Source organism: Sarcophilus harrisii, chromosome 4, assembly GCF_902635505.1.
Source record: "Sarcophilus harrisii chromosome 4, mSarHar1.11, whole genome shotgun sequence".
In the NCBI taxonomy this organism is placed as follows: Eukaryota; Metazoa; Chordata; class Mammalia; order Dasyuromorphia; family Dasyuridae; genus Sarcophilus; species Sarcophilus harrisii.
In genome coordinates, this window is record NC_045429.1 from 118,320,227 (window position 1) to 118,330,597 (window position 10,371).

Consider the following 10,371-nt stretch of genomic DNA (forward strand, 5'->3'; position numbering starts at 1 on the left):
ACATCTACCGGCCACAATCCACAGCGTCCAGAGAACTGCGCGCACACACACCCGCACACAAAACAACAACCAGCAACCCCTTTCCCTTCTTCCGAAGCCACGGAGGATTATCACCTCGCCTATAGGGATTTCCAGATCGCCGTTTTTTAATCTTCCTGGTGAAGAATCCTCTTCGCTGTTCTCTTGGGAATTAAGCTAAACATTTGGCCTCTCTCTCTCTCTGTCTCTCTCTCTCTCTCTCTCTCTCTCTCTCTCTCTCTCTCTCTCTCTCTCTCTCTCTCTCTCTCGGTGGGGAAGAAGCGCAAGGCGAAGACAGAAGAAAAAGAGCCCTATCTCCTTGTGGATTGGAAGAGACCAGAGGAAAGCCAAAAGCTGACATTCAGAATTTTACACACACACACACACACACACACACACACACACACACGCAGGCACACACAGAGACATTTTCAAAACAATCTCTTACCCTTTTTTTTTTTTTTTTTTTTTTTTTTTTTTTGGCCATCCACTACAGCTGTCAGTCACTGAAAGGGCGTGTATCTAAAGCAACCACAACACTCACAGAAAAGAAAGAGGAGAGGTTCTTGCAAAAGGAAAACCCTAATTCCACCAGTCGGGGACTGTATAGGCTCTTGAAATAAATTTTCCCTCCTTTAATCCTTTCTAATCTTAAGGGGAAAAAAAAAGGGGGGGGGCGAGAGAAAGACCAGAGAAGAGATAAAATCAAGTCAACCCACCATGGGACGTCAGTCCATGCTGACCTTTGCAGTCTTCTCCGCGCTGCTTTGCCAGGTAAGTGTCTGGGTTCAACTTTTGAGAGGAAAAACTCTGAAAAGAAGGGGAGCTTGATATTTCTGGGGTTGGCCTGATGTTCCACTGTATTGGTCGAGAGTAGTGGTGAGGGAAGGATAGAAGGTGGAACACAGGTAATGTAAACTGTTGCTGTATAAATAACTGTAAATCTAGGGAGAAGGGAGAAGGAAACCAAATCTCTGGTTCAAAGCATTAGGATTAACAGTAAAACGCGCGCATATCCTGGGCTTCGAGGTTTGGAAAGGGTCAGATGGGTTAGTGTAAACTCAATTCGTCTCCGCTTGGCTGCTTTTAGGGGTGGAGGTAGGGGTGTGTGTGTGTGTGTGTGTGTGTGTGTGTGTGTGTGGGCGCGAGGAGCTCCTAGGAGTCATTCCGTCTCTGTACCAAAATGACAGAAAAACTCTCTTGATCCCTGGAGGCTCCCGCCCTCCTCACTCTTTTTCTCCCAATTTTCCCTGCAGGTTTGGAGTTCCGGGGTGTTTGAGCTGAAGCTTCAAGAGTTTGTCAATAAGAAGGGGCTTCTGGGGAACCGCAACTGCTGCCGCGGGGGCAGCGGGGGAGGCAGCGCGAGCGCCGCTTCTGGCTCCGGGCTGCTGCAGTGCGATTGCAAGACTTTCTTCCGTGTGTGCCTAAAACACTACCAGGCCAGCGTGTCCCCGGAGCCGCCCTGCACCTATGGCAGCGCGGTCACTCCGGTGCTGGGGGCCAACTCCTTCAGTGTCCCTGACAGCGCCAGCAACGCAGATCCAGCCTTTAGCAACCCAATCCGCTTCCCCTTCGGTTTCACCTGGCCAGTAAGTCTCTCTCTTCCCACTCCCCACCCCCTTTCCTTCGTTTAAATCCATCAAGGCCGTGATGGATGAAGCCTAAAATAAAAGGGAAGGATATACTGCCTAAGGTGGTAGGACAAGGACGGGCAAGGACAAGACTGTACTAGTTCTCATTCAGGGAGGTGAAGGTTAGGGGGAGGGTAGTGATCAAGAGCTGAGTTCATTGGAAAACTGAATGATGAATGGGTGGGAGCCGAATAAGGGGGATACACTTATTAGAGTGAAAAGGGAGTTCTTACCTCAGAGGATTTATAAGAATTTACTAAGCTGCCTAAGAATGAAATCTGTTGAAGAATAGAAGAGGTATAGGCTTTAAACAGGGAAAGCAAAAAGTAAACAAAACAAAACCAATTCAGAATCCTCTTGATTTCAACATTATCTTGTCTCTTCTGAAAATAAAACGAAGTCTTTTGAGATCGTTTTAATCTCACCTTCTTTTCAGAAGTTGGTTGTATAATTGTCTACACAGCGTGAAATTACCAAAGGTTTCATTTTCCAGTTCCCATCTCCTTCCCCTCACCTTCTACCCCCCACCCCTCTCCGTTTTAGTGTGTGATCCTGGTAAACTAAGCATAAAGATTAATGACAACTGCCCTTAAGTCTCATCCACTCCGCCCCCCCCCCCGTCCCACTCCCCCTCCCCTATCTCTTAAAACACACACACACACACACACACACACACACACACACACACAATATCCTGTACTAACAGGCTGAAAAAACATGCCAGGAAACTACTCTTCAAAAAGTTCTTCCATTTCCTTGAGAAAAGTGAAAACACGCAAAAGACATCATATAGAGACCCTACTTAATTAACATGTGAATAATGTCCATATCTATCTTTCTCTTGTTGATGTAGTTATGCACTTTGATGATTCTTCCCCTCCCCCCCCATTTTTTAACGAAGTTATTCAATTTTGTTTTCCTTTTCTTCAAGGGCACTTTTTCACTTATCATAGAAGCTCTGCACACAGATTCACCAGATGATCTCACTACAGGTAAATATTTATGCCTCCTGGTTTCTGGATTAATGAGACGACCTCATTCTGCTTTGCCTCTGAAATAAACACCTCTCCCCTATTTTTACACCACCTCTTTCATTCCCAATCCCTAGATAATTCACCTCGAAACTTTAAGGAAGAAAAATTAGACCTTATGCCTTTTTATCTAGCAGGGCTAACTTACAGCTTCTTCTTTTGGTAGAAAACCCTGATCGCTTGATTAGCCGATTGGCCACACAGCGGCACCTGACGGTGGGGGAAGAGTGGTCTCAGGACTTGCACAGTAGCAGTCGAACTGACCTCAAATACTCCTACCGATTTGTCTGTGATGAGCACTACTATGGTGAGGGCTGCTCAGTCTTCTGTAGACCCAGGGATGATGCCTTTGGTCACTTCACCTGTGGAGAACGAGGAGAGAAGGTCTGCAACCCTGGTTGGAAAGGCCAGTACTGCACTGAACGTGAGTGTCTCCTCCCTGAGAGGAAAACCATCTTCCCTGACCTCTTGGACCAACATATAAAGGGACTGTTCATCAAGTTCTGAGGAAATAATCTAGAATTATAGAATGAAGGAATATTAAAGCTGGAAGGAACTTTGCGGATCAATCTAGTCTAATCCTTTCATTTGAGAATATAATGGCCAGCTAGAAAGGAAGATTTCAGGAATGGGTACAAGAGGTTAAGGAAGAAGCCTGTTCAACCTCTCTGTATGCGTCTTTTTAAAGCTCTTGAAGAATTCATAGGTCAGCATTTTCTCTTATTTGTTTCTTCCCTAGTGTCTTATATTTCAAGATTTTTATGCAGTTTTCTACACACACACACACACACACCCCAAGTAGCTGTATATGTTTATACTTCTATCTCTGTGCAGACATATACATAAAAACAAAGATAGGTGCACTCATCCAAAAAAGGCATGTATTTGTGTTTACTCTACACACATTATTTCCAATGTTTTAATGTGTGGGTAAACTCCACTGACTGTAGGCAGTATTCATAAGTTTCTGTGGCTGAAAATAATGTTACCTTCTAGACTTCAAATTTAGTGAAGTTAGTTTACCCCAACAGGCTGGCCCTTACTCAAAACCTTTTCAGCTTGGCAAGGTTCATTAGGAGAGAGTCTTTTAAACTCAGAGTCACCTCCCGGGTAAGAGGAGCATCAGAAATGATTCACTTCAGTGCATCCCTATCTCCATGTACAAACCTTATTTGTGTGCTTTTCTTTAGATGGTCCAGTCAATGTAAACAACTTTATGGGTCTAGTGTGTACACATGCACAATGTAACGTTGTGGAGCCTGCATGTCCTTTAGCAGGTTTAGATGTATACACAAAGAAAAGGACTATCCTGGCACAGTCATAGTGAAACTACTCTCTACCTGCCAGATTCTTTGCTATTTAAATATCACGTGGGTTAGCTCCTACCTCCTCAGGGTATGGCATGACAGCTCCAGAGCAAAGCAATAGAAGTGCTTGAAAGTTGAGACACCAGCGTTTGGAGGGAGGGTAGCTTTGGACATCGAGGAAAGCTGGTTCCTGGGGCTACCCACTGGATTTCTACTAATAAACCCCACTGCACACACTTGGCTTTTGAGACCCCAGTGGTGCTCGCAACTTGCAAGGCAACTCAGTTCTTCCCGGATCCACATAGTCTCTACCCCCTCCCAATCCTGTAGAAGGGATCAGGTTTCCCCCTGTGAACTCAGGAGTCAGGTCCTAGTGCCACTATCCAGAGTTACTCTGATAATCCTTCCACCCTCCTTTGCTTGCTTTTAGGAGGACCTTTAATTAGCTGTTATAAGACCATAGACCCTGCTTTTCCTGTGGCCAGAGGAACTCTTTGACGTGTGTGTGTGTGTGTGTGTGTGTGTGTTGGGGGAAATAGGGGTTGAGAATGAGACCAATCGGGGAAGAGGAGTTGAAATTAGCAAGTGTCTGCCACTGTGCCATACAATTCCCTGGATTTGGAAAATATTAAATTAATGTTTCTCCACAGATCATTTTAAAGTTCTACTTTGTCCCTAGTTGGCTTTGTTGAACTTCTTAATGAATTCTATAATCTGGCAAAGAGTACAGCCCAAAATGCTGCAGATTTCCTTCCCCCCCCCCCAACTCCTTCCCAGACTCCTGTATCCTCTGTTCCCCCCTCCTCTCACCCCTTTCTGGGTAGGGTAGCCATAAACTTAAACTATTTTTTTTCTTATTCAAATTTGTAAGTCTCTCTTTTCCCCCCTCCCCCATTGCGCGTGCCATAGATTAGATCTCTACAGGGATAGGCTGTCAGGGAAGGCAGGCTTGGCTCTCATTGGTTTAAGGGATGTGTGTATGTGTGTACACGCTGAGTATGTATGTATGGGAAGGGGAGGGATGTGTTTTGGGGGGAGGGGGTTTGGTATTGTTGCACTGGGGCAGCTGCTGGGAGAGAATAGACAATAGGGCAGCTGTCTTGCCCTGGCACCCTGCATACCAGCTGTCCACTCTTATCTACACACACTTTCTGGGATATTAAGAGGTGGAGCTTTGTGCATAGAATTGGGGGGGGGAGGGGAAAAAGACTTCTGACCCGCTCTTAAAAGAAAGGAGGTTGGGGTTTTGGGAGTCCTTTTTTGTCTATATGCAACTGTATTAAGAAGAATGCTCATCCTTAGTGATAAGTAAAGTTCTCAGTTACTAAGCAAGCTAGATAAATACAGAACATTTAAAAGATTAGCTCAGCTGGTATTAATTGAACTAGGGAAGAGGGTTTGTCCCAAAACATAAATCAGTAGAAACCATCAGTATTTTGAGGAAGTTCTTTGAGGATGAACTTACTGTGTATTTTATTTGCTTTTAGCAATCTGTTTGCCAGGATGTGATGAACAACATGGATTTTGTGACAAGCCTGGAGAATGCAAGTGAGTTTTCAAAAGTTTTTTTTTCTTTTCCCCCCACTTCCCTTCCTTCTTTCTTCCCTCCATCTCTCCCTCTTTTCCTTCCTTCCTTCCTTCCTTCCTTCCTTCCTTCCTTCCTTCCTTCCTTCCTTCCTTCCTTCCTTCCTTTCTTCCTTCCTCCCTCCCTCTTTTTCCCTTTCTCTCTCCCTCTCTCCCTCCCTCCCTCCCTTCCTTCCTTCCTCCCTTGTTTGTTTGTTTGTTTCTTTTTTCTTTCTTTCTTTCTTCCTCCCTCCGTCCCTCCCCCCTCTCTCTTTCTTTCTCTCTCTTTTTCTTTTTTCTTTCCTTTCCCCCTTTTTTCTTCCTTCCTTTCTCCCTTTTCTTCCCTCCTCCCTTCCTTCCTTCTTTTCTTCCTTCTTTCCTTCCTTCCTTCCTTCCTTCCTTCCTTCCTTCCTTCCTTCCTTCCTTCCTTCCTCCCTTTCTTCCTCTTTCCTTCCTTTCTCTTTCTCTCTCTTCCCTTATGGGTTAAACTGGCTTAGAGGATCATTTAAAAAACTCAGATGAGATGGAAATAAAGATGATTTTGGTTATATATTAGAGACATTATTCTTAATTTGATATTAATGTATTTATAGGATTGTGTAAAGCTAGTTATTTATTATTTGTCTAAGATTCTTAAAGTCTGTAGGAATTTATCAATGGAACTATAAAAAAAGTTACTGAGAAAAAGAGTAGCTACTTGCTTGGACAGTAGTATATTATTATATGACTTTTGGCATCAATTTTTAATCTGACTTTTTATTTTCTCCTTTAAAAAAAAAACTTTTAGGTGTAGAGTTGGCTGGCAGGGTCGGTACTGTGACGAGTGTATCAGATATCCAGGCTGCCTCCATGGGACCTGTCAACAGCCTTGGCAGTGTAATTGCCAGGAAGGCTGGGGAGGCCTTTTCTGTAACCAAGGTGAGCTCTCTATCATATGCTTCTAAATTCTTCCTTCAATTGTAGTATAGTCCATTTGAGAAGAAAGTTCCTGGATTTAACATTTGTCTTCCTCCTCCCCAAACTTTTTCTTATGTGTATAGACCTTAACTACTGCACGCATCACAAGCCTTGCAAGAATGGAGCCACTTGTACCAATACTGGTCAAGGAAGCTATACTTGCTCTTGTCGACCAGGATATACTGGCGCCAACTGTGAGATTGAGATCAATGAATGTGACGCCAACCCTTGCAAAAATGGAGGAAGCTGCACAGTAAGTTGAAGTCCAGAACAAAATAGAATATTGATCTCAAGTTGGAAACTCTTGTTTGATCAGGAATAAGTAGGTTTTTCTGGGTGCAACCTGAAACAGTGTTTCTCGCTTTCATTTATAGGATCTTGAAAATAGCTATTCCTGTACTTGTCCACCTGGCTTCTATGGTAAGAATTGTGAGCTAAGTGCCATGACATGTGCTGATGGTCCTTGCTTCAATGGAGGCCGGTGCACAGATAACCCTGATGGAGGATACACCTGTCACTGCCCAGTGGGTTACTCTGGCTTTAATTGTGAAAAAAAAATTGACTACTGCAGCTCCTCTCCTTGTTCTAATGGTAAGAAAAATTCTAAGAATCTAGGGTGGGGGTCAGGCAGTATTTTTAAAGGCTGCCAGTAGGGAGTAAATATCTAAAAGGTTTCAAAAGTACATTGGTGTTTGCTTTCAGGCCAAACATGTATTTTTATCCTATACTGCCTTGTGTTTGTAATGTGCTTTTTTCTAAGTAGAGTAGTGATTTTTATAAATATTTTCTTCATAGTCCCCATAGCATCTCTAGGAAATGAGATAGATGCAATATTTTCATTTTGTAGAGAAGGAAACTGAAGCAAAAATAAGTAAAATGGCTTATTCAAAGCCACATGGAAAATCAGGTGAATGGCTCATTCCACTAAGTCACATTGTGATGGCAGCAGAACCACTTTTCTTTTGGAGGGAATCCTAGCTCTGTAGTCTCCTATCACCCCCAAATAGCAATCTGATGTGCTAGCATGTGAGAACTAAAGAAGGAAATGTGGTCTCTTTACAATGAGCCTCATTTTACCATCTGAGCTTCCCAAAAAGGAAACAGAGTTGAAAAGCTGAAGAGAGAAATTAAAGGAGATACCGTTCTACTAGCCTCATTAATTTTCTTTATTAGACTCACTGGTTTAAAGGAAGCCTTTATAAAAACAAATTTAAAAAAATATCTAAGTCATTTTGATTTTACATTCAGCATGCAAGCTAGAGGGTCTTAGCTGGGCTTTCTAAGGTCATTATTTTACTGGTGCTTTTATTTGTTCATGCTATTGAATATCTGGATGTGTTGAGTAGTTTATAGGATATAGACTGATACATAGACCCTTCTTCATCTGATATATTCCAGGTGCCCAGTGTGTTGATCTTGGGAATTCCTACTTATGCCAATGCCAGGCTGGTTTCACTGGGAGACACTGTGACAACAACATGGATGATTGCGCTTCCTTCCCTTGCGTGAATGGGGGTACCTGCCAAGATGGAGTAAATGATTACTCTTGCACCTGCCCCCCAGGATACACAGGGAAAAACTGCAGTGCCCCTGTCAGTAAATGCGAACATGGTCCCTGCCACAATGGGGCAACTTGCCATGAAAGAAATCACCGCTATGTGTGTGAGTGTGCCAGGGGCTATGGAGGACTCAACTGTCAGTTCTTGCTCCCTGAACCTCCCCAGGATCCTTTGGGAGAAATTCCAGGCAAATTCACAGAAGGCCAGAATGGGCAGTTTCCTTGGATTGCTGTCTGTGCCGGCATCATCCTTGTCCTCATGCTACTGTTGGGGTGTGCCGCTGTGGTGGTCTGTGTGCGTCTGAAGCTCCAGAAACGGCAGCCTCCAGCTGATACATGCCGGGGAGAAGCTGAAACCATGAACAATCTGGCCAACTGTCAACGGGAAAAGGACATTTCAGTGAGCGTTATTGGCACTGGGCAAATCAAGAACACCAACAAGAAAGCAGATTTTCATGGGGAAAACAATGCAGATAAAAATGGCTTCAAGACTCGCTACCCAACAGTGGATTATAATTTGGTACATGATCTCAAGAATGAAGATCCTTCCAGGGAGGAGCACAGCAAGTGTGAAGCCAAGTATGATACACATGACCCTGGAGTGGAGGACAAGAGCAGTACACCGCTCAAAGGGTAAGTCCCTGAATAGTCCCAGCTTGGACCTTGTGAAGATGAGGCTATGTGAGAAAGGTGGCTGGTGTCAGCATGGGGCTCTGCTGGGCTTTACTCTTAGAGCTAAGGGACTTTCCTTTAATCTTGTTTTTCCTTTTGTGACGTTTGTGATTTTCAGGGGTGAAGCATCAGAACGGAAAAGGCCAGAATCTGTATACTCTACATCTAAAGACACAAAATACCAGTCAGTGTATGTCATATCAGAAGAAAAAGATGAATGCATCATAGCAACTGAGGTGAGTAGGTTGGTTTGTTCAAGCAAATTAAGAAGCCCAATTAATCTTGTATAGAGAGCAGTGGGGATGAGCTCAAAGGATGATTATATTTTTGAATAATGGTTTTTTATTTTTTTTTTTTAGGTGTAAAAATGTCAAGATTTCTGTTTCTCTTAAATAAATTCCAAGGATATATGCCCCAACGTATGCTGCTGAAAGAGGAAAGGGAGATCCCTTCATGGACTGCTGCTGAGAAACTAAATTCAGACTGAGCTGGTTCTCTTCCTGAAATTAGCAAAAGTGACTGCAAAACGAGCTGGACACCAGGCTGGGTTGGTGTTCAAGGATACCTGTTGCACTGCCTTTTTAATGACTTTTCCCGTTGCACTATGGACAGTTGCTTTTTAAAAATATATATATATTTAAATGAATGGACTTAATTACTACATAAGAAGCATGCACTGCCTGAAGTGTATATTTTGGATTCTTATGAGCCAGTCTTTTCTTGAATTAGAAACACAAACACTGCCTTTATTGTCCTTTTTGATACTAAAATGTGTTTTTCTAGGTGGAAAAAAATGTGTGTTATTTTTTTGGATTTGTAAAAATATTTTCATGATATCTGTAAAGCTTGAGTATTTTGTGATGTTCATTTTTTATAATTTAAATTTTTTGGTAAATATGTACAAAGGCACTTCGGGTCTATGTGACTATATTTTTTTGTATATAAATGTATTTATGGAATATTGTGCAAATGTTATTTGAGTTTTTTTACTGTTTTGTTAATGAAGAAATTCATTTTTAAAATATTTTTCCAAAATAAATATTATGAATGATAATCAGAAAGGTATCTTTCTACCCACCAATTTTCCACACAGATTCATTCTCTACATTGGCTTCTTTGAAAAAAAAAATCAACTATTTTAAAAAATCTCTTATGTAGTTTCATTGGATTGATTAAAAGCAACTTTTCTCATTGCTTCAAGCTCCCTTCAAAGAAATCCTCCAATGCTACCATTAAGATAATTTAATGAGATCATGCACAGTCATTTTCAGTTGATTGATTCTGCCAAACAGCCCTAGTTGACTTCTTGAGAATATCAACAGGCACATGTTTCTTCTCACTGTCATGTTTTATTGATGCTGAAAAATTTCAGGGAACTGGCCACTTTTCCTTTGAATCTCTTTTAAAAAATTATTTAAAGAAGTGGAGCAAAACTTTGCTTAGGATCAAATGCTTATGCTTTTATGTTGTCATGGCAAAGATTTTGTTGTCATGGAAAGAAATATTTGTTTGCATAGAATTATTTGGATTTTGATTCAATCATCATTATAATAATTGGATGATAAATAGGATATATTACACATTTCTTAGGTATTCAGACCCCTGTTAAATAAAATTTTGAAACAGGCTCTTCT

General features: G+C 42.1%; 1 protein-coding gene across 1 annotated transcript; it reads left to right on the top strand.

Moving 5' to 3' along the window:
* Positions 1 to 481: 481 nt before the first annotated feature.
* DLL1 (delta like canonical Notch ligand 1) lies at positions 482 to 9,788 on the top strand. The gene is made up of 11 exons (XM_003769641.4): positions 482 to 792; positions 1,275 to 1,607; positions 2,581 to 2,641; positions 2,847 to 3,104; positions 5,475 to 5,535; positions 6,338 to 6,468; positions 6,591 to 6,760; positions 6,882 to 7,098; positions 7,906 to 8,698; positions 8,856 to 8,973; positions 9,097 to 9,788. Exons 1-11 carry the CDS (start codon positions 739 to 741, stop codon positions 9,100 to 9,102), a joined length of 2,202 nt encoding a protein of 733 aa, XP_003769689.1. The 5' UTR covers positions 482 to 738; the 3' UTR covers positions 9,103 to 9,788.
* The last annotated feature ends 583 nt before the right edge of the window (positions 9,789 to 10,371 follow it).